At 46.8% G+C, this 23,681-nt stretch overlaps 1 protein-coding gene across 2 annotated transcripts in view; it reads left to right on the forward strand.

Annotated features, from left to right (window-relative positions):
- The window catches only part of Fam124a (family with sequence similarity 124 member A), a 57,872-nt gene extending 39,091 nt beyond the window's left edge, over positions 1 to 18,781 (forward strand). For both annotated transcript variants that reach the window (XM_029541988.1, XM_021203993.2), the window contains 2 exons: positions 276 to 1,009; positions 17,799 to 18,781. In XM_029541988.1, coding sequence (XP_029397848.1) covers positions 276 to 1,009; positions 17,799 to 18,572 — 1,508 coding nt within the window. In that variant the 3' untranslated portion in view covers positions 18,573 to 18,781. The remainder of the gene's footprint in view (positions 1 to 275; positions 1,010 to 17,798) is intronic.
- The last annotated feature ends 4,900 nt before the right edge of the window (positions 18,782 to 23,681 follow it).

Here is a 23,681-nt window from a genome sequence, read left to right on the forward strand (position 1 = left end):
TCTCCAGATTAGGTTCACTGGTGAGCCTTCCAATTCTGGATTGTAGTTCATTTCAAATATAGTCAAGTTGACAACCAGGAATAGCCACTACACCCACCTATCCATCCATCTGCTCACCCACCCATGTGTCCATCCATCCATCCATTTACTCACCCACCCATCTGTCCATCCATCCATCATCCATCTACTCACCCACCCATCTGTCCATCCATCCATCATTCATCTACTCACCCACCCATCTGTCCATCCATTCATTCATTCCCGTGTGCTCCCAGGTGAGCTTTCTGTGGAGGAGGCACAGGACCCTTTCCTGGTGAGCATCCACATCATCGCAGACCCAGGGGAGTCACAGCCACTGCAGGAGGCCATCGACAAGGTTTTGGCGTGGGTTCACCCTGATCTCCCACTGTTCCGAGTGTCTGAGCGGCGCACAGTCAGGCGAAGGCGGAAGTCTCCCAAGGGTGCACAGCCGGCGTTGGCAGTGGTGCTGTTCCTGCAGGAGGAGTACGGAGAGGAACAGATCCTACAGGTACACAGGGTGCTGCAGCAGCCGCCCTGGCGCCACCACCACACAGAGCGAGTGCATGGCCGCTTCATACCCTACCTGCCTTGCAGTCAGGACTTCTTCACTCTGGCTCCCGGGACCCCACTGTGGGCAATCAGACCGGTGCACTACGGCAAGGAAATCGTGCGCTTCACCATCTACTGTCGCCATAACAGCTATGCTGACAGCCTCCGCTTCTATGAGCTGATCTTGCGCCGGAGCCCCAGCCAGCGGAAAGCAGACTTCTGCATCTTCCCCATTTTCTCCAATCTGGATGTGGACATCCAGTTCTCCCTGAAAAGACTACCCTGCGACCAGAAGCCAGTGCCCACCGACTCCTCCGTGCTGGAGTTCCGAGTGAAGGACATCGGGCAACTGGTACCGCTCCTCCCCAACCCCTGCAGCCCCATCAGCGAGGGGCGCTGGCAGACTGAGGACCACGATGGCAACAAGATCCTTCTGCAGGTACAGAGGTCATCTGACATCTGTCTGTCTGTTTGTCTGCGAGTTTGTTGTGCTGGAAAGCCGTTGTAGACGTCATACAGACGAGTTAGGGCAAAGAAGAGCAGGATGGCCTTGTCCAACCTAGACAAGTAGGGTATCCCACACTCCAATCCAGAGCAGAGGTGTAAAGACTTCTCTAGAGGCCTCTAGATCTTTTAGCATCCCGGAAGTGATGCGGAAGTGACACGGGTCTCTGTAGACACTTGAGCAGTTCTTAGGTTGAACACTCCTAACACCCAGCGCTCTCTTGGGGTGGAAGCACACAGGCTTCTCACCTGGGGAACGTGCTGATAAAGAGCCCTTAATTTGATCTTTTGCACACCGGGGAGGCTTCCCAAATATATTCTCTGCTTTTACAAGAGAAACCCAGGGATTTGAAAATTGTGTCGAGTCTATAGACAAGATTATGGATTTCTTTCCACCGCCCCCTCCCCTTCTGCTTTCCACACTTGCTGCCACAGGTGGTTGTTACGATTAGTGATCTATTAGGTGACCCCAGGGTCAATGCTGTTTATAGGACCCCCTTGATTGTCAGACCTCCTTCTGAAGAATGTGGCTTCTGTTGTTAAATAAACTAAATGCTAACCTTTGCTCTCTAATCTTTGAAATATGAGAAAAACAATTCTGCATCTTTACACTGACAAATGTGTATGCAAAGTATAACAGTCACACCAGTAAAAGTTAAGGACATTCAGAGGGTCATATCTGTACTGAAGGGTCCAGGTAGAGGTGATGACTGTCCTGAATTGTCTTGACTATTCTAGTAGCACAAAGGAAAGAACAGTGTAGAAGACATGGCCTGGGCCCTCACAGGAAACTCTGAAAGGATATCAAAGGTGAGCCACACATTTTGGTGACTATATAAAGTCTGTATGGGTGCAGGCGTCTGAAGATGAGGAATTGTTGAAAGAGAAAGAAAATAGATTCTCATCTTGGGACTAGGGAACGTAGACTTCTCTATAAGCCAGTTTAGAAGCAGCAGGCAGGGGCAACAGACTGCAGGCAGGGGCAACAGACAGCATCTCCCAGTTTTGGGGAATGCTCTGTGCTCACCTACAGAGAACAGCCTCCCACTCTAGCAAGAGCCACACATTCGGGTCACAAAGGGAAAGGGCACTGAGGAAGATCCTTTTTATTTTATTCATAGTTCTCTTTCTTCTTTTTCTTCCTTTTTTTTTTGTTTTTTTTTGTTTTTTGTTTTTTGTTGTTGCTGTTGTTGGGTTTGTTTGTTTGTTTGTTAGCACATATACCTACCTTAGTTACTTTCCTCATTGCTGGGAGACACAGCAAGTTAAGGGATGAAGAACTTAGCACAGACAAATGGTGCCATCCACACTCAGAGTGGGTCTTCCCTCCTCAGTTAAACCTCTCAGGAAAGATTCTCACAGATACCTCCTCAGCCCTGAACAGGCATCTCCTAACGCAACCAAGTTGACAGTCAAAATTAGCCATTACAGTTCCCTAAAACTCTTTTCAAATATACTTTTTAAGATAAAGTTTTTGATCAGTGGATATAGTTGTACGCTGTAGAAAACGTTGATTGAATAGTTCTTCAGCTGCCTTGTTCAGAGTGAGAGCGCATCTAGAGTCTCCCCTCCTTTACCTTGTCCAGATTCTGAATGGGAACCTCTTCCCCCTCTGTCTCTTCCAGGGGAGAGGGATTATTTGCTTTTTGTTTTTATCTATAAACAACTCAGCCCTTCCCTGAGCTCTGAATTACTCAAGAAGGGAAGGTATCTTGTTAAAACACGGTTCAGAATGGCAATGCTGTCTTCTTTTTTGTATACTCATAACTGTATACCACATGTTTTAAAAAAGATGCCTGATTATATATCTAAGTATATATATTTTACTTAACTAGGAGAGTAATAGCAACTGGATACAGAAGAATTTGAAGTAAAGAGTAATGTTGACATGGGTACAAGCCTTTGCTGCTCTTTCCAAGGACCTAAGTTTGGTTCATAGCATTCACACTATGGTTCACACCCACTTGTAAGTCCAGCTCCTGTGAATCAGACACCTAACCTCTCAGGGGGCTCTCACACTTGTGCACCAACCCATGACAGACACAGGCATAAACATAAATAAAAAATGCATCTTTCCAAGAGGTTAAAAGCAAAGCACTCTGACATAGAGAGTTGCTGCCTGTCAAAACGAGCTTTGCGGCAGAGCCCTAAGAGTGACTTCCCCGAGAGTCACAGTCACATGCAGAGTAGCTGCTTTAGTCACTTACGTTCAGCCTGGACACTGACCAGACACTCAATCCCAGAGTTCTAATCCAGCCACAACGCCGACAGCTATCACTAATCTTCATGGTATTCCTCGTATTACACATGGCTAACTTTAGCCAGATTCAGACAATCCTTAGGGTGTCTTCTTGGCACGCATTGTGACCTCTGAATGCAGCCAGACACAAGTCACTGTTTTAGTGAGATTAACTTCTGCAGGGGAGGCGGATAATAAAAAGAGAAATGTAATTATCAAGTATGTTAGGAGGTACAGGGTTGGGGGCATTCCACCCAGCTTCTAGAACTCCCACTGTGAGTTTGATTCTATTCATAAAAGCAGTATTTATTAATCTGACAGCATCTGAGAGTTTTCAGTTAGCCCTAGCCAAACAAGAACTGTCTTTGTATATGCTAAGACATACACCAAAAAATTTTGGAAAAGTGGATGAACCTCCTTTGGGACAAAATGATCATATTCAATTTTCAAAGTTTTCTTTTCTGCCCTTGTATAGTATATATTGGGCAAAATATAGTCTTTTGAAAATTCCAAGATGCAGGCCCTTTTTGTCTGGACCTGGTGTATTATTGTTCAGCTGAAATCTTTGTTGTGAGAATTATGAGTGAGAGTTACAGATGTCTGTAGCTGTTTCGGCTGCTACAATGGAGGATAACTTCCTGAAAAGCAAAGAAAATGCCTGGAACTGCACGGTCAGGCTGCACCTTAGTCACCGTCTGACGCCACCCGTTTCCTGTAACTTTCTAAAGCACTAGGTTGCACAGGTTTCTCGTTCTATAAATTCCATGTAAATAAGATGGTTTTTGATGTTTCTCTTCTCTGAATGGGTGGTATGCGTGTAAATGAAATATATAATTTAGCTGTTTATGAGAAACTTCTACTGAAGCATTTAAGTGGGGGCTGAGGATAAGGGTAAAGCTTCCCCTTCTGCGACAGGTGCTGTTCAGTTCTGTAGTTTGCCAGGATGTACCCTCCCCAGAAGGCCTTGGCTGAAAGTCCCTCTTGCCCATGCACAGCTATAGCTGATACACCATGTTGTACTGACCCTGCCCGGCCTCCTTAACTGGAGCTGATGTACTGTGTTGGGCAGAGGGCTGACCCAGTCTGGCCTCGTCCGGCCTCCGTAACTGGAGCTGGTACACCATGTTGGGCTGACCCAGTGTGGCATCCCTGGCTGTGGCTGGTGTCTTCAGGTTGTCTGTGCACCTGGCTTCATGTAGACATTAGGATCTAGAATCTGGAAGCAAGAGTTACTCTCCTTTCTGGTGACTGAAAACCCCACATGCAAAAACTTGGAGTCAGAAAGCAGCTGTATTTTCCACCAGGGAGGGAAAACTGTCCCTTGGTGTACTGGCGACTTTTGTCTAGGCTGCCACACAATTCCTGACAAGGAGCAACTTGTCAGAGAAAAAACAAGCTTCTTCTCATAGTCCAAGGGGCTACAGTCCACCTTGGTGGGTGACAAAAGCGGGAAGCAGTGGATAGCAGCAGGTGACATTTCCTTTGTGCTCAGGAAGCAGGGGACGAACAGGAAGGGGAGTGGCTATCAAACCTCAGCATCCTCCCCAGTGAACCCCTCTCTCCAAAGAGGCTTCACCCCCTAGATGTTTTGTCGTCAGGGGAACCAAGTGTTCAAGCATGACATTTTCCAATCGAACCCAGTGCTCTGGACAGCTGGAATTTAACCTAAGGTAAATGCATTCTCCCTTCTTCATGGTGCATGCCTGGTTTTATTCTTGATACCCAAATAAGGAGTACACAAAATTCAGCAATGATCTCCATCTCCGTCAAGAACTAGCTATAAGAAAGGAGGGATGGCTGGGATTACAAATACGCACAGGCTTGTCCTGAACACTAAGTGTAGGTTAAAAGGCAGTCTCTACGGAAACGATAACAGTGTATTATATTACCCTATAATGTGGTCTCTTCATGAGGAAAGTCTTACAAAGTGTTTGCCTCCACCGCAGGCACATTAAGAAATGATTGTGGGTATAGGCTCCTGACCAGTGAGTCATCTAATATAGCCAGGAAGGCTCTCAGACTACACATCAGTAAAAGCAAATACTTCTCTTGGCCTGGCCCTCTTTGGCCATGTATGCCGACTGCCACTCACCCATGACCTTATAAAGTTTAAAGACAGAGGGCAACCCTTCAAAATTAAGAGTGGTTTTAAATTATTTAAATTCTTATTTACTTTTATTTTGTGTGTTTTGGCATTTACCTGCATGTATGTCTGTGCACCGCATGTGTGAGTGCCCAGGGATGGGGAAGGGAACCAGCTCTCCCTGGTAGAGTTACAGCCAACTGCAAGTGATGGGACTCGAAACTGGGTCCTGGGAAAACACCTAGTGCTCTAAACTACTGAGCTATATCTCTAGCCCCATGAAGTGTTCTGCCTCTTTTTTTAAATATGTATATAAGTACTCTATTAGCATGTATGTCTGCATAGCAGGAGAGGACATCCTATTATATATGGCTGTGAGCCACCATGTGCTTATTCAGAATTGAACTCAGGACATCTGGAAGAGCAGCCACCTCAGAATCCGGCCGCTCCTCCTAACTTGGTGTAGGTCATTCTGCCCTAATTAGACATGGCCATGTGGTTTAGGGGACCAGCTAGAGTATTTAGGGTAGGGAGAGAAAACTCCACCGTGTCCATGAGAAAACCATTGTCCATGCTGGGTGAAGACTTTCTAGTACAACTGCTTATGAAGGTCCCTCATCCTTCTGCAATAATCCCTCACCCATGTTCTAGAAGTAAGCCCATTACATTTGATGGTTCCACAGGGTGAAACCAAGCTCTTGCTTGTCACCTGGGCTTCATGAGGAGAATATAGACAATACCTAGTTTCCTCCACTCCCCAGAGAAAGAAATAAAATATTCACATCAGATACTAAATTTGTTAATGTCACTGTGCCTCATGCTATTGAGGAAAAAAAACAGCAAGTAAATGGTTTTAGTAAAGATGGGTTTGTATATGTAACAAACACAGTGGTCTGAGTAAGTTATTTAAAGTTTGTAAAGAATGAGAATTGAATATGATGATACTGAAAATTCTAAGGTCAAAGTCCAATACACTGATGTCAAACCAGTGGAGTTATTGACTGGTTCTTATTAAATGAAAATGTATGCTTAATCAAATTTAGTTGACAATGTTTTGTTTCTCCCAAGCTTTATTGCACAGAAGTTTCAGTATCAGATTGGAATAAATAATCTGTGTGTTCCATCCCCATGGCTGGAGGCTATGCTGATGTGTCAGAGGAATTACAAAAGGAAGGAGTCAGTGAGGTCCCAGGGGGCTACAGGATGTCTCAAATGTTCTATGTCTGTGGCAAGGCACGCATTCTCTTGTTCAAGAAGGCCATGGAGACCCCCATCTGGTGACTATAACCAGTGTCAAGTCTACAAGAAGCAGACCAACCCAGGAAAATTTCCCCCAGTGCTTCTGTGGTGGTTTGAATATGCTTGGCACAGGGAGTGGCACTATTTGGGGGTGTGGTCTTGTTGGAGTAGGTGTGGCTTTCTTGGAGGAAGTGTGTCACTGTTGGTGTGGACTTTAAAACACTTGTCCTAGCTGCCTGGAAGCCAGTCTTCTAGCTGCTTTTGGAATAAGCAGTAGAACTCTCAGCTCTTCCAGCCTCATATCTTCCTGGATGCTGCCATGCTCCTACCTTGATGATAATGGACTGAACCTCTGAATCTGTAAGCCAGCCCCGATTATATGTTGTCCTTTATAAGAGTTGCCTTGGTCATGGTGTCTGTTCACAGCAGTAAAACCCTAGCTAAGACAGTTTCCAAGTGAAACCATGATCAAGCAAAGCCATCACCTTAAATTCAAATGAAAGGAACAACTAGCAGAAGGGAGTCTGGAGGAGCCGAAGGTCACTCCCAAATCCAAGTGACCCCTGAGGACCAGATCCTCAACTGGCCTTAGCAGAAAAAAAAAAAAAAAAAAAGTGGCAAGCCAGGAGTGGTGGTGAATGCCTTTAATCCCAACACTCAGGGACAGAGGCAGGTAGATCTTGTTAAGTTCAAGGCCAGTATGATCTACACAGAGAGTTCCAGGACAGCCAGGGGACATAAGACTTGTCTCACAAAACAAACAAAGCTTGTTAATGGCCACCTAGGTCATCTTAAACATCCAGCATAAAAATATAACCAAAGACTAAAATGATTAGTGTGCTTTTAAACAGTCCAGTGGATTGCACTCCCTAAATATCAGTCTTTCTAAGATATTATTTACACAACTATGTATTGCTATGTATCTTCTTGATAAGAAAAATGCTGCCTAGATATAATACTTAAGAGCTGAGCTCAGTTCAACACTGCAATACCTACCTGCAGCCAAGAGAGGTACACCCACTTTTGTTCGTAACCTAAGAAACTAACAATGATTAAGTGTCTTCTCTCTTCCTCTCTGGAAGCCATCAGGGAGGGACACCACAGTGTGTCAGTTATCAAAGTGACTAGAGACAGATTCTGGGTTCGTCACCATTGAGTCCAGCCTTGGAGGCCAAGAAAAATGAGGAGCCAAGTAGATGGATGTTCTTGGGAGCCCATCAAGAGAGTCTAAAGGACTTTGATTTAGACATAGCCCATGCTCTGGCTTGTCCTGATTCCCTGGGGCACTAGTTAGCTTTTTGTCAACTTGACAGAAGCTAGAGTTCTCTAAAAAGAAGGAACCTCTTTTTAGATTAAGAAGATGTCCCCATAGACATAGCCTGTAGACAAGACTGCGAGGCATTTTCTTAATTAATGATTGACTTGGAAGAGCTCAGCCTACTATGAGCAATGCTATCACTGGGTAGGTGGTCCTGGTGTGTATAAGAAAGCAAACAGAGAAAGCCTCTGCTTTCAGTTTCTGCTTCCACATTCCTATCCTGTCTTCCCTGCATGATTTGCTGTAAGCTATAAGGTAAAATAAACCCTCCTCCTACACACACACACACACACACACACACACACACACACCCAAAGGGTGATGCAAGCAATTGAAGAAATATTAAGAAGAAGAAGAACAAAGGAAGTTTCCAGAGCTCAGTCATTATTGAAGATGATTTTATAACCCACCCCCCCCCCAGTGTTATCAAAAGAAGGATTCTAATCTTCCATAAGAAAGAATGGGGCTAGATCAGAATTAGCAATCTTTCTTTTAGGCACCACCTCGGACTCTCACTGAAGTTTTGGTGTGACTGCTCTCCTCCTCTGTGTCTGGTGGGGTGAGAGAATCCAGGCAGCTAGCCTGCTAACTGCTCTCCCCTATACCAGACGTCCACCCTGGGCACAGTCACACAGGTGGCAGGAACAAGGCTGTGTGGCATAAATATGTAGAACCAGGACTTGAGGAGCATGAAGAAACTGGCCGTCTGTGGTCCTTGAATGATGCTGTGCAGGTCCGTGGAAGCCAGAGAAGGAACCTACCTGCAAAGGACCTTGCAAGGTGCTCTGAGGTCTGGGTCGCTGTTTTATTGATGTCAAGAGACACTCTGACCAAGGCAGCTCTTATTAAAAGAGAACGTTTAATTGAGAGCTGGCTTGGCAGTTCCAGAGGTTTAGTCCATTATCATCATGGTGGAGAGCATGTCAGCAGGCATGGTGCTGGAGCAGGAGCGGTAGCTGAGAGCTACATTCTGATCCACAGGATGACACACAGACAGACACACAGACACAGAGACAGAGAGAGGGAGAAATACTGGGCCAGGTGCAGGCGTTCGAAGACTCACAACGTACTCTCGGTGACACACTTCCTCGAACAAGGCTACGTATCCAAATCATTCTAATCCTATCTACCCCTTGGTGATTAAGCATTCTTCAAATATGGGAGTCTAAGGGGGCCGTTCCTATTCAAACTGCCACAAAGCTTTATTGATGCAACAACCACTTACAAGCATTATTGCTGACTTCTGATGCTCCCCGCCCCTCTCAGTTGCCGAGCTACCTTGCAGGCATGGCTTTAGTTCCATGCTTGAGTTTTTGTTAGTAAGGACTGCTTGCCTACCGTGTATGAGGCCCTGGGCTCCATCCTCAACATCTCCAAGGAGAACAAGTCAACTCCTAAACACATAAATGCATCCAATGCATCTCTAAAATATTAAAGGAAATTAATTCAGCCACAAAAGGCCCCTTTAAAGCAATTATTGCTACCATTTGCAGATTTGTTACTCGTGTAATAAGATTGACAAATTGCAATTTGAAATTAACTACGAGAGAAACTGATAGCTTTAGGGGCTGTGGAGGTGGCTCCGGGCTCAGAGCCCTGGCTGGGGAAACATGAAGGCCCAAGTCTGCATCCCCAGCACTCATAAGAAGCCGAGTGTGGCTGCGCATGCCTGCAACCCCAGTGTTGGCAGAGAGAGACCGGGTGAATGCTAGAGGCTTCTTACCAGACCACCCAGCACAGAGTGCTAGCTTCCAGTTATTGAGAGGCCCCGTCTCAAAGCAGTAACACAGAGGAAGAGAAAGAAAGACGCACAGAAGCCCTGCTCTGACCTCAGCATGTATGTGCAAGCACATAGACTCCCCCTCACACATACACACAATAAAAACTGACAGTTCTAATTGGCTCAGTGTCATTATCATTATTACTCGGTGGTGTTAGAGAGTGAACCCGTGGCTTCATGCCTGCCAGGCAGATGTCCTGTCACTGAGCTGTTCCTTGCCCTGATTATTCAGCTTCAAAAGTAGCTCTTGGGGGCTAGCAAGATGGCTCAGCTTGGGACCCACATAGTAGAAGAAGACAGGTTGTCCACTCTTCTCCACACATGAACTGTGGCACATGGGTACACACACACACACACACACACACACACACACACACACACACACACAATGTAATTAAGAGGAGTTTTAGATAGGTTTTACGGGTGGGTGGGTAGGAGTTGGTGTGGTTTTGTTGTTTCTTTGTTTTTTCTGTATGTGAAAGCAGGTCAAGGACACTTGTACTAATGACCTGAAGTCAGTCTTCTGGAAAATGAAAGATGACTGTAATTCCAGTTAGGACTGGCCCAGGTAGAGCCAAGACTGGTCCCCAGCCCTGCAGAAGCTCTAAGGAGCTAATTACTAAGCAGAGAGAGTCGTGGACCAGCAAACAGGGATTCTGTTCTAACTTACCATGTTCCTGAACACAGAAGAGTAGGATCTGCCCTAACCCCTTGAAGGTTATCTGCAGCTCCGAGACCCCAGGCCCAGATTCGTCCTTCAGTTAAGGACGAATTAGTTAAGTCGGGTTTATGGGGAACATTAGATGTCTTTACTCTTCAGTCTGTTGAGTGACCATAACTGCCTGTGCTCTGAGAGAGGCCAGGTGGAGCTTTGGTCTAGTGAGCCTTTGTTCTGGGACAGTCAGTTGATGGCAAGCAGACTTGGTGTTCCTGGCCTTCACATCGCAAATGTATTCAGTGGTTTTCTGTTTTAAAAGAATGAACAGGCCAGGCAGTGGTGGCGCACACCTTCAATCCCAGCACTTGGGAGGAAGAGGCAGGTGGATTTCTGAGTTCAAGGCCAGCCTGGTCTATAGAGTGAGTTCCAGAACAGCCAGGGATACACAAAGAAACCCTGTCTCAAAAAAAAAAAAAAACTAAACAAACAAACAAGAACAGATATTACAAGAGCGAACTCCTAATGCTATAGAAATGGTTGGTGCTGATGAAGTCCAAGACCAGCAAGCAAGTTTTGTTGAAAAACAGGTTTGTAGATCAGAACAAGGTAGAAAGTTGTGGCAAAAGAGATATGTGGTTAAATTCCCATTGCATTACCGATTTCCAGACAAATGAACTAAGAAGACAAGTTCACTATACCTTAGCCCAAACACTTGCAGTGAAGGCCCGATGAACCACCACAGGAGGGCATTAGACAAGAGGGAGGTGGTGGTTTCATATCCCTACAGCTCTCTGGGTCTCCATCTTCTAGACGCCGACTTTTGGACCTCTCAAGTTGCAACAGCTTACTTCAAATAGATCAACTAAAATGGTTCTTAAGGTTCTAAAAAGAGTCACATGTAGTCATGGAGTGACAGAGTCTTTTAGAATGTAGTCATTCAAGTGACCATAGCACAGGTGTATGAGAAAAAGCTGCGTGAGGAGTTGTCAGCAAGGCAAAGAAGCCCCAGCTTCATGCTCCCTGCCTGCTCCCCACCCCAACCTAGAGAGCCTGTTTCTGCTGCTACAGAGTTACATGTATTTTTTAAAGTCTCCCAGATGTACTCAGGGGTTGTGAACTGCCGACCCATGTCATACGGTAAATTCAACTCTTATTTCTGATCCTCTTAGCAAACATTGGTGACAACCTCCATCTTGAGACATTTTCTCCAGTATCATTTCTGGCAAAAACATATAGCCATTTGTCCAAATGGTGGTGTGGGTTGCCCAAATTTAAGGTGATAAGGAAGGGAGAGGGTTTAGCAGCTGTCGTCTAAGCCAGGCTATGAACCTGGCCCAGGCCAGTGGAAGTCTTGAACTGTTTGGCAGGCCCGCTTCATTGGTATTCTTTTCCTGGTGTAGTCAGATGGCTTAGCCTTCCGATAAGACTGCCTTTGCACTCTAATGGCCTATTTCTACAGGAGATGGAAGTAACTCAGTTATCCATGAATTAGTGCCCCGGAGCCCAGGGGGAGGGGAGACCACCACAATAACAACAAACGAGCAACACAATGCTTTCATAATTGAAGCTCTTTCCCACCAGACCAGCCCCTCCCTCCTCCAGGCAGACCGTGGTCCGGCTGAACAGAGCCAGCCCTCCTCCCACCCAGCTCCACGTGAGAAGCCAGGGGCACGTGAGTGGGAAGGGTGGCTTTAGGAGTGAAGCATGCGCCCTTCCTGCCCTTCCTGCCTGCCTGGTGTCTTTACCACTGTGAGCCATGGCATGGCCAAGAGCCAATGCTCCAGGCTGGTGTGGCCATGGTTTTAAGGGGTGTAGGGGGAGGTGATCAAGGAAGATGGCAGGGCTAAAGGGGAGACAGGGTGGTAGACGACCCTAATTCATGCGTTAGTGAGGGTTTGATACAGTTAGAGCATTGATTTTAAATTTTATAGAGTAGAAACAATTGAGCCAAAGCCAGCAAGTTAAAGACCATAAGCCAAATACAACCCACTATCTAATTCTGTAAGTAATTTGTTATTAGAACACACACACAGCATATTGTCATTTCTTCAATAATAAATTTTATTGTTGCGTATACACACAGGGTAGTTGGACTAACCAAATCCCTGCCTATTTTTATTTTATTCAAACACACACGCACACAGATAGACAGGCAAACAGACAGGGGATGAGCAGAGGCTCTGGAAATGTCGATCAGCCACACTAGCCCAGACAACACAGGCCCAGAATGGGAATGACATGCCCCTTCTAGAACCATTGTGATCCCACAATTGCCTCCCCCCCCCCCCGGACAGGCTTCAAAAACACGGCTTATAGGTTCCTGATTCTGGTGCTGGGAGAAGAGTGAAAAAATACCCCAGGGACAATTAAAAGACTGGTGGCTCTCTACATTCACATACTGGACATTTGCGACATTTCTGTGTGTGTATGTGTGTAAGTTTGTATGTCTGTGTGTTTGTGTGTGTATGTGTCTGTGTGCATCTGTGTGTATGTGTGTGTATCTGTATGCATGGGTCTGTATGTGTGTGTGTGTCTGTGCATAAGTGTGTGTGTGAGTCTGAGGGCAACCCTCAGGACTCTGTTATCTCTCTTCACTATAGCAGTCACCATGCTTGCATAGCAAACACTTACCCAGGGTCACCTCACCTGCACCTGCACCTGCACCTCCTTAAGATAGCACAACCAGCAAAACAGTGTTGAAAAAAAAAATGTAAATATCTTCATTAAAACTAAAAGTGCTTAGTCATAAAAACAATCAGAGTAAAACCACAAGTTCCAGGTGGGTTTGTAATATCTGTGATGCTTAAATCTTTTTTTTAAAAAAAAGATTTATTTATTGTTATATGTAAGTACACTGTAGTTGTCCTCAGACACACCAGAAGAGGGCATCAGATCTCATTGCGGATGGTTGTGAGCCACCATGTGGTTGCTGGGATTTGAATTCAGGACCTTTGGAAGAGCAGTCAGTGCTCTTACCCACTGAGCCATTTCACCAGCCCCTTAAATCTTTTTTAAAAGTATTGATTCCAGAATATGTACAAAGGGCAGGCACTTCACACACAGAGTCTCTGCCAATGAGCATTGAAAGATGCCCTACAGTCATGCACAACGGTACAGGCCTATAACTCCGGCCCTCAGAGCAGCAGCAAAAAGCTCTTGAGTTTTGAGGCCAGCCTAGGTTACATGAGGTGACCCTGGAGACTGGGGGGAAGGGGGTGGTCATCAAAGAAATACAAATTAACACAGTGATGGAATACTGTTGCCCACCAGATGGGCTAAAATTAAATACAATCATAATACCAGATCTTGGTGAGAGTGTGAAGTACTTGAAATACGTTTAAATTTTTGACAGAATTGTACATTTATACCATCAACTCTGGAATGTTTGAAAGTGTCTATTAAAACTAAAAATATGCTCACCCAGGGTCCAGCCACTCTGCTCCTCTCCATGTGCCCAAGAGAATGAGTGCCCTCCAGGAGAAGAGAGGTGACCAGATAAATCTTCACAGCATCCCATTGCCCTCTGCCTCAGAGGCTGGGCAGGCGTCTATGCAGACGCAGATAGGAGCTGGGCAGGAGAATGCCTCGTGTCCTTCACCAGGAGTCTGCTGTGCTGCAGTCTCAGGACGAGCTCATAGCTGGATTCCAATTTCCTAGCGACATGAGAAGCATAAGCAGGTCCCCCTGGCTGGCTGCCTTCGTACAGCAGATTAATTTATGCATGCTGTTCCGCTCTTGGAGAAAGTTCCTTAAATAGTGAGGAAAGGAGCTTGTGAATTCCAGCGGGGCATCCAGCCCATGTTGCTCCAGAGGGAAGGGAGGAGGCTGGCTTCACACCATCTCTGCTGTCACTGCTGGGGCTCAGGAAGGCTGCCCCTGAGAAGTAGCAGCCAACCATGAAGTGACAAGCTCCTGTTGCACTCCTGTAAATCCCACTAGGGCAGTTTCTGGATTCCCTCTCAGCCCCTATTGTTCCCAGTCAAGCAGAGAGGCAGGGGAAAAAAAAAAAGCCAGCCCCAGGGAAACACATCAGAGGCTCCATTCTTGGAACAGTGGGCTGTCTTTAGGTCAGATAAGATCCCACTGGATAAAGCCAAGGAATCACCACCAGCCTGGCTGGGTCCAGGTAGATGCCCCATGCTCATCGCCCTGGTCCCAGAGTCTAGATGTGGGAAGGGTAGGAAAAACTCTGCAGCCTCCTTCCCAAGCTCTCATCCCAAGATGCCTGCAGTTATCCACAGTAGTGTGCCAGCCTTGAGATACACACACACACAGCAGGCACCTCCAGTGTGCAGGTTGCACTCCCCCAGCAAAACAGAGCAGCTGCCAGCTTTCTTCAGAGCAACATGGTATGGGGTTTCTCTGGCTTCCCGCTTTCATGGTGCCATAGAAACTAGAGAGACCACATATGGGCTTGTGGAAGCATGAACAGCTCTGTTCAAGCCCACCGTGTTCCTGCCTGCCATGCTGGACTTTAAGCCAAATTTAAACCCCACTGGGCTAGGTGAGACTGGCAGGTTTGAATGTCCCTTAGCAGTCACTTGACTGGGAACCTTGATCTTCGGCTTCTCGTGAAGCTGTGTCCGCCACTGGCTTCCGTTTTCAAGCAGGTCCAGAGTCCAGCCATCCTCGCCCATAACTGAAGCACTGAAGCAGTGGGCTACACTGTGGTACATACTTACCAATAAGCAAAGGATACTAGAGTTCTCCCCGGGAAATGTGCCCTTCCAGACTTTGAAGCAGTCTCCATTCCTCGGAGACTTCCTTCCTACAACAAGTTCATCCTGTCTTCTCTCTTACCCAGCCAAGCTAAAGGATGGTGAAGATCATTTGTCTTAAAACCACCAGCAGTTGTGACCTTTCTCGGTGTACTTGGGCCTTGCATCATATTTTTTAAGCATCCATAATATAGAATCTAAGAAAAATATGTGTATGTGTGTTGCATATATGTGCTTTTGCATGTATTCACATGGGCATTTGGGTGCCTGTGCACATGAACACATGCATGTGGAGGTCATAGGTCAACACTGGGTGTCTTTCTCAAGCTCTCTTCACCTTGTTTGTTGTGATAGGGTCTCTCATTGAACCTTGAGCTCACCAGTTCAGCTAGGTCAACTAGCCACTTAGCTCCAGAACTCTATCTTCCTCCCAGCCCAGGAATGACAGACACGTGTTCCTATGCTTGGCTTTTTATACAGTCCTGCTAGGGATCCAAACTCAGGTCCCATAATTGTGCAGCAAATACTTCACCAATTGAGCCATATCTTCAGCCTCCCAGAAGGCTTGCTGCAGCTGATTGAATTTAAGCCACGCTTAATAAAAAACAGCTTTGGGATGCCGATATGATATGCAGGGCCTAGATGGTAGAATAGAATTGGCAAGACATATGGACAAAAGCCAAACAGAATGCAGACTGGGCAACATGGAGAGAAAAGCCAGGCAGATAATCCCAGGAGAGTCTGCACCTCTGAATGCACAGCTAAGGAGTGACTGTGTGCATCATGTAGATGTGGCTTATGTGTCCCAGCACGTAGGAACTGGAGCATCATTGCAGTGGCTTCTGAATGGGCTCCCCACCTCCATCCCACCATCTCCCTCACTGTAAACCACCATCCTGCCAGAAAGCCACCTAGTTTTGACATGCCCGTGTCCTGGATTGTGTGTGATTCAGGACTCACCGCCACTGACATCCACTCTGCCCCACTGGGAAGATGAGTTCTCTCCCAGAACCCTCAAGAGCTGACCATCACATTCCCTAGTCTCTCTTGTATTGCCTTAGATCCTTTCAATAATGTTTTTAAAAGAATCATGTGGTCAAATCAGAATCTCCCTCTCCTTTGCCCATGGTAAATACTCAGTGGTAAACACACTGAACAATAGCTCCTAGGTGGCTTGTGGGAACCAGGTTCCTTGTTAATGGGGGAACTGGGAATATCTGTTATGAAGACATATGTCTCCGCCTGCTAGAAGGAAATATCTCTTCTAGTAAAACCCTGGCAACCCCTTTTTATTTAGGGATTCATCAATCAGGTTTTGCCAATCCTGAATAAATCCAGACCTGTTATCCTCTAATCTGTTGTTTGATTTAAATTTGCATTATTGTCTTGAATCTGGACCAGAGAAATAATTGGAGAGAAGCAGAGGAGATGGAATGTGCCTGAGCAGAGTGCCCAGTGCCATGCAGAAGACACCAGATCCTGTCAGCAGGACTGGTGTGTACGAAAGGAGCAGAGTCGGGTGTTGAAGGGTGACACTGTCTTCCTTCCCTACCACACCTCCTCACGACTCATCAGGAGGCAACAATTCCCCTTCTTGTACCTAATTCCTGAAAGGCAAAATGTGAATAAATGCTGACACCCCCCCAACAGCCCCTCTTTTGTAGAAGACATCCTGCCCATAGTAGGGCCCCCTCTCAGACTGTCTTGGTGTTGAGAAACTATTTTCTCTGAATAGAAATAGTCCCTCCTGGAAGGAGCCTTATAGCAAGTTGACCGAAGTGAAAAGGCTCAGGACACTCAGAGAAAGATAAAAGATTGGCAAGGCCCTTTCTGAGGCATTAAACAGCTGCTGGGATGGGTTGGGGGGAACATGGAGGGGGGGGAGTCTCTTCAGTGGATCTGCCAGCAGGTTGGGTGGGGATTGCAAAAGAGCTGCTTTCCTGAGTCATCACCATACTGGGCTGGGCTTTTTAGTGATACGGTTGCCATGGAGTGACTCCGGCCACCCTAAGTAACTCCAGTAAACTCATTGGCGCACTGGGTTTGGGTGACACCATTTCCGTAATCTCTCATTGGTGCCATAACTGGGTTGAATAGATGTTTGTTCATGTCTCTCCAGGAAGAGTCAAAAGACACCTGGGAAACCTTATTTAATGGTTCTTAAGCTGAGGTTATCCCAAATTGCTGGAGTGTATCTCAGTCTTGGGGGGGGGGCAGGCGAGGGGGGGGACAGGAGGAAGTGCGACTGGTTCCTCATTGTGACAGGAAGTCATGTTGCTTAAAGTCAACATGGAATGTACCCAACAGACTGGTACAGAGAATGAGAGTCCCCTAGAAATGTGAAAGATTGTGGGTGACATTTATTCTCCCCTCAACTAAAGCCCTGCTGTGTGCTCCAAACTGGAGAGTAAAGACAGAGGTGGCGGGGCTTTGAGGGGAGCAGGGAGACTCCTGAGGGCTTCTCATCTCCATGTGTCTGCTTCTCCGGGCTCTTACTCCTTGGTACATCCCCACGTGGACTTTACATAATGCAATACCCTGTCAGAATGAGGAGCCAGCTGTATTCCTCAGTCTTGGAGGTAGCTTCCTAGCCAGAGTTGGAGTTCCCAATGATTGGCAGTCTGTTTCATGCTGCATGGAACAGTGAGCCTCAATGTAGCCTCTGACTAACGGAGCCCTCTCTCTACAGGCACAGAGGACACACAAAAAGGCCCCCAAGTACGGCAGAGCGCATCACTCCTCGGAGAAGAAACCGCACTCCGCTCCTCTGGCAGCCGTCGTCGACACACCAGACACAGGACAGGGCAGCAGCCAGACAGCCCTACGTAACAGCCCATGCAAACAGATAGCCCGGCTCCCTGGGGACAGCCCACAGTCGAGCACCTCCAGCCCTGCCTGGTCTTTCCAGAGAAGCAAGTCTTTGTTTTGTTTGCCCAGTGGAGGCCCCTCCCCGACTGAACCACAACCACTACCGACTGATTCCCAGAGACACAGTGCGTCAGAGTGGAAGCCCAGCCGCCTCATGTCCATTGATGACTTAGAGGGGGCCCAAGAGACAGATGTGGACACGGGCCTGCGGCTGTCCTCCTCAAACCTGTCTGTGGTCTCTGCATATTCTGCCCCCAGTAGGTTTTGCAACACAGTAGAGGCATCCCTCTCCTCCGAGAGATGTAGCAGCCACTGGCCAGCACACAAGAGTCCCAAGAAAGGACCACTGCCCGCTGCCAGTGAGGTGAGCCCAGACACTGCCTGTGTTTCCCACTCTCTCCTCACCAAAGGGTCCCCCAGGCCTGAAGAGACAACTACTCCTGGCCTCTCAGCTTCTGATGCCTCCTTGCTCACAGAGTTATCCACACCCCTGCCATGTCATGACCCCAAAGCCACACAGGGGGTCCAAGGCATGCCATTGCCTCCAACAACGGTTGGTTCCGAGACTGATGACATGGAGGAGTTCTACATCTGAGCGCATCTTGGCTTTCAGACAGACTCAGTCACAGAAACCGGGGTACCACTGTACCCGGCTCTTTGTTCACAGGGTGCTCTCAGCCCCGTTTGCCAGCTGACTCGAACTTAATTATCTGTCTTGGGGGAGCGTTGGCATGTTGACCGTGCCACCTATCCTTAGCTGACAGTTGCCATATTTCTAGAGGTTCAGAAAAAAGAAGAAGGAGAAGGAGGAGGAGGAAGAGGAGGAAGAAGAGGAGGAGGAGGAAGAGGAAGAGGAGGGAGAGGAGGAGGAGGAAAGAAACAAACACCTGACATTTTTATGGAAATACATTTTCAACACACTTAAATCACAAAATCTATTTTTGAATGCTCAATTATACAATATAATGCCTCATATAATTATTTGAACTGAAAAAAAAAAGACGTAGCCAGAGCTGACTTGACAATTATTCACACTCAGAAAGTAAAATTCTTAAGGCCAAAGTGTTGAAGGGGGAAAGAACACCCAGTGACTGGTCCCATGTCAGTGTGCAGTACAGAATGCATGCCTTCCTGGTGCTCACTGTCACACAGGGACCCAGGACCCTAGAATCCAGAAGTGCTGCTTCCGGTGGGTGCTTCAGAGAACAGCCAGCAAACTACAGCGGACAGCAGAACGCCTTGCTTTGAAACCGTTCAGCACTTGAAAATCTGGGCTTATATACAACTGGCTAACAAGCCTTATAAAGACTTAGCATGAGTAGCCAATGCCTTGCACACTTACAGAATGCTCTGAGTATGAAAGCTAGTTTTGCACACCCTTCCTCAGCCGACTCATGTTGGTAAGCAAGCCTGCAGACCGTCCCTTCTGGACTGATTTGTGTAAGAGGATTCACGGCCTGCAGTTACAAATAACAGGTTATGAGGTATGCTGGGGAAGCAGGCAGGAGAATCTCTGACTTTAAAAAGCACACATTTTTAAAAGGGCTACATATATCTCTCCATAAATGACCAGAGCCATCTTTTGTATTTTGTAGCACTGTGCACAGTAAACCGTTAAAATGCTTGGAACATTTTTGGCTGTCCTTTTGATTATCCATGTGAGCCAGTGCCCCATGCCCCATGGTAGGAAAGTGTGTGGTGCTGCCCCACAGGGCCAGCCTCCAGCTAGTGCACAGGAGCCTTAGGGAGAGCGGGCACTACAGCCACCCCAGCTTCCCCATCTGTTGTCCGTTGCTGCCACCGTGTGAATGGTGACCAGACCTCCCAGTGAGGCTATGTTTACAACCCCACCTCACCAAATGCCAACTTCTGGCATTGGGAGCAATGCCAAATTATCCCCAGTTCTGTTTCTCCTTGGGAAAGAAAAGCATGGGTGTGTCCTGTTCCCTGCCCAGCGCGGTGCTTCTTGCCTCCTGTCTGGAAGGGCCCACACCAGCTCAGATGCACTCTCAGCCTTTCCAGCAGGGCCTTCAAGCTCTCTTACGCATCACTGTCCATCAGCCTCGGGTCCACCATCCTCACAAGGAAAGCCTGGGCCTCTGACTTGCCTCAGACACTTTGGACTTTGCAGGACTCTGAGGTCTGTTCGGTGTAAATAAATAAATAATTTAAAAAATGGTCTGTTCTGATTCTGGATCAACCTCTGAAAAGGGCTAAATGATAAATATTTTAAAGTTTGTCACATCATGTTTTAAACTTTACCCAAATGTGTTGCTATCGCTTCTATTGCAGCATGAAAAATAAAAGATATGTGAATGGGAGTGGCTGAGTTGCAATCAGACTTCATTTCTAAGAGCAGGTTATGGCCAGTATCGGCTCAAGTGGCAGTTGGGGAGCCCTCAAGACAGACTGCTGTAGAAGATTGACTCAATTCCAGCTTAGGTTTTCCAAGTCTCTGCTGGGATGATGATGATGATGATGATGATGATGATGATGATGATGATGATGATGAGCCCCTATAGTTCACCCTAGCCCAGAAGTTTGACTCCAAGTCAATAGCTGGTAGTGATTTAAAAAAATACATTAATGTCAGAAAGGAGATAAAGTAGCTTAGGGTGATGGCAGGCCTCTGGGACGGGATCCAGTGCATCACCGCCAAGAGATGGGAAGGTAAAGTGAGTGTCCTGGATTCCTAGGATGGCATCTGCCTTTGTCCCCCACAGTACCCCTGCTTTGGAATGCTTGCCTCACAAGGATTAGCTTTGGAGCCCAACTCCAGTCTCAGCATTTCTACCCTTTCCTCTGCAAACTGTCCCCCACCCCCCCCCCACACACACAGCACAATCCTGTCTGCCAAGCTGAGTGATCCCCAAAAGATGTCAGAGATACCACACAGATGAGAGGCTTGTGGGTACCTTTTCCTGCTGCAGTCCACTCCCAGGCTCCCCTGGACGGGCATGGGAGATGGAGGGAGTCTACAGTGCAGCTACCTTCTGTAAAACCTTGCTTTCTCCCTGTGCTAACCAGTGCTCCCCACCCCCTGGCGCTCACCAGTGGATCCTGACTCTTGGGGCAGTACTGACCTTATGATAGATACTGAAGTCCAATAGGTGACACATAGATTTGTTCAACTGAAAAATACTGAGATGGCGTCATAAGCTAGTCCTCTTCTAAAGTGGGTTCAGTGATGTAGGGAATGTCCGTCTTGTCGTTAGCTTTATGTTATCTACTGAGACCCAACCTCTTGCCTCCTTGACCTAAAACCACCCCACCCCTAGCTGTGCCTGGAGGGCTGACTACTGAATGCCTTGGTCAAGTTTACACTGCGTCCCTTATTTGCCTTGATGTCCGCTTTGAGACATCAAATATTTCTCAGTGTGCCCCCAACTAAACTGACACACTACAAAAATCACCTTGAGTTACATCAGTTAGTTAAGCATGTATCAGAGAGACTCGTGGGGACGGGGATGACCCTCTGTGACCGGAAGAGGTGTGGATGGTGTTAGTTTAAACAAATTGGCTTTACTGCTGGTGTTCCTTGAGTCTCAAGGCCCAAAGAGCCGCAGCATCACAGCAGAGTATCACATTCCTTCATCTAGGGCCCCCCAGGGAGACCAGATGTCTGGTTGTAGCCAAGAATGCTTTAAGTATGTGGCCGATGTCTTTATCCCTGGAAAACCAGAAGAAATGTCTGTATTTTATCAAGCCCCTTCTCCCTGTAATGCATGAAATCTCTAGTCCATCAGCTATCAGGCACCTGATGGGACTAAAAGAAATAGAGGGGAAAAAATTAAGGGCAAATGAAGTCAACTATGGATGGAGGAGCGTGGGCATAACTCAGTGCTATAGCTTTTGCCTAGCATAACTGGGGTACTGGGCTCAGATACAGCATTAAAACAAGGGCTGGAGAGATGGCTGGTTGGTTAAGAGTACTTATCCCTCTTTCAGAATTCCTCTCCTGGCCTTCATCAGTGCCAGGGAACATATGTTTTTAAACACACACACACACACACGTACAGACTACTCATCACATAAAATCTAAAAATAATAAAAATTTAAACCAACTGTGGAATCCTCCATTGTACACCCTGACAACAGTGCCAGCAACGGTTCCTGCCGGGAATGCCAGGCCTGGATGTCAGCGGAGCTCTAGGAGTAAGTGGAGAGTGGCCTCCTCCCTACCCAGGTCCCGTCACTCCATGGGTTGCTCTTTGCTGGGTTCCACCTCTCCTGGGTCCCCTGGAAAGGCTTGAGAGGATAACAAGTGAATCCATTGTTGGGAGGGGAAAAAAAAAGATTCTCAGGGGAAATACACTTTATCACAATTAGTTATTGTAACAAATGGGATGATGAAGGATCAGGAACCTGAATATAAAAATTATACATAAGTGTATTTTTCCAGCTTTTGTCAAAGGCTTCTTCTAATTTGGGGACATAGAGGGCTAGTTATTAAATAACTTTAAATGTCATAATCCCTACTAGTAAATAACGCAGGCAAAGATGAATGGTCCCTCGGGTCTCTTTAATGAATGCTCCCGTCATGTTTGTTTGTTCTTGTCATTGTTGTTGGTTTGGTTTCTTTTGTTTTGGGGAGTTTTGGGTTGTTGGTTGTTCTGTTGCTGTTGTTTGGTTTTTGAGGGGTTTTTGGTTTTTGGTTTTGTTTGCTTGTTTGATGGTTTTGGTAGAGGTGGCATTCCTTTCAGACAGTGTCCAAGGACATTTGGTGAAGATGCCCCATTTGGGACTGTCATAGTAAGCTTTCTGTTGCTGTGGTAACCACTGTTACCACAAGCGCACTGTGGAGGAAAGGGTTTATTTGGTTTACACATCCCAACCAGTTCACCATGAAGGGAATCGGGGCAGGAACTCAGGGCCGGAACCTGAAGGCAGGAGCTGATGCAGAGGCCACAAGAGGAGTGCTGCCACCTCACACCACCACAATGGGCTCAGCCCTCCCACATCAACCATTAGTCAAGAAAACCTTCCACAGACTTGCCTACAGGCAATCCGATGGAGGCATTTTCTCATTGAGGTTCCTACTTCCCAGATGACAGTAACATGTGTGAAGTTGACAAAAAGTAATCCGGCCTGGGCTAGCCCCACCACCACCACCACCACCACCACTTGCATTCCTTTAGGAATGTCTCTGACAATGACCATATAAGTTTAGTGACTGGAAGAAGGCTGAAGCCCCCTTAATTCAGCTGTGTGTGTCTTCAACCCTGATCCCAGAGCTTCTGGACTGAAGTCACCACATGTACGGTGGCCTGCCAGGGACCATCTGCAGGGAGAGGCCAGGCCAAAGGGCCTCCCTAAAGAAGACCGAGGAGAGCCAGGCAGTGGTGGTGCACACCTTTAATCCAAGCACTTCAGAGGCAGAGGCAGACGGATTTCTGAGTTCCAGACCAGCCTGGTCTACAGAATGAGTTCTAGGACAGCCAGGGCTACACAGAGAAACCCTGTCTCGAAAAACCAAAAAGAAAAAAGAAAACAAAGGAAAAGAAAAGAAAACAAAGGAAAAGAAAAGAAAAGAGAGAAGAAAAGAAAAGAAAAGAAAAGAAAAGAAAAGAAAAGAAAAGAAAAGAAAAGAAAAGAAAAGAAAAGAAAAGTTGTGACATGAAATAGACCCTTGGACTGGAGAGATGGCTCAGAGGTTAAGAGCACTGAGTGCTCTTCCAGAGGTCCTGAGTTCAATTCCCAGCAA

Source organism: Mus pahari, chromosome 8 (genome assembly GCF_900095145.1).
Source record: "Mus pahari chromosome 8, PAHARI_EIJ_v1.1, whole genome shotgun sequence".
NCBI lineage: Eukaryota > Metazoa > Chordata > Mammalia > Rodentia > Muridae > Mus > Mus pahari.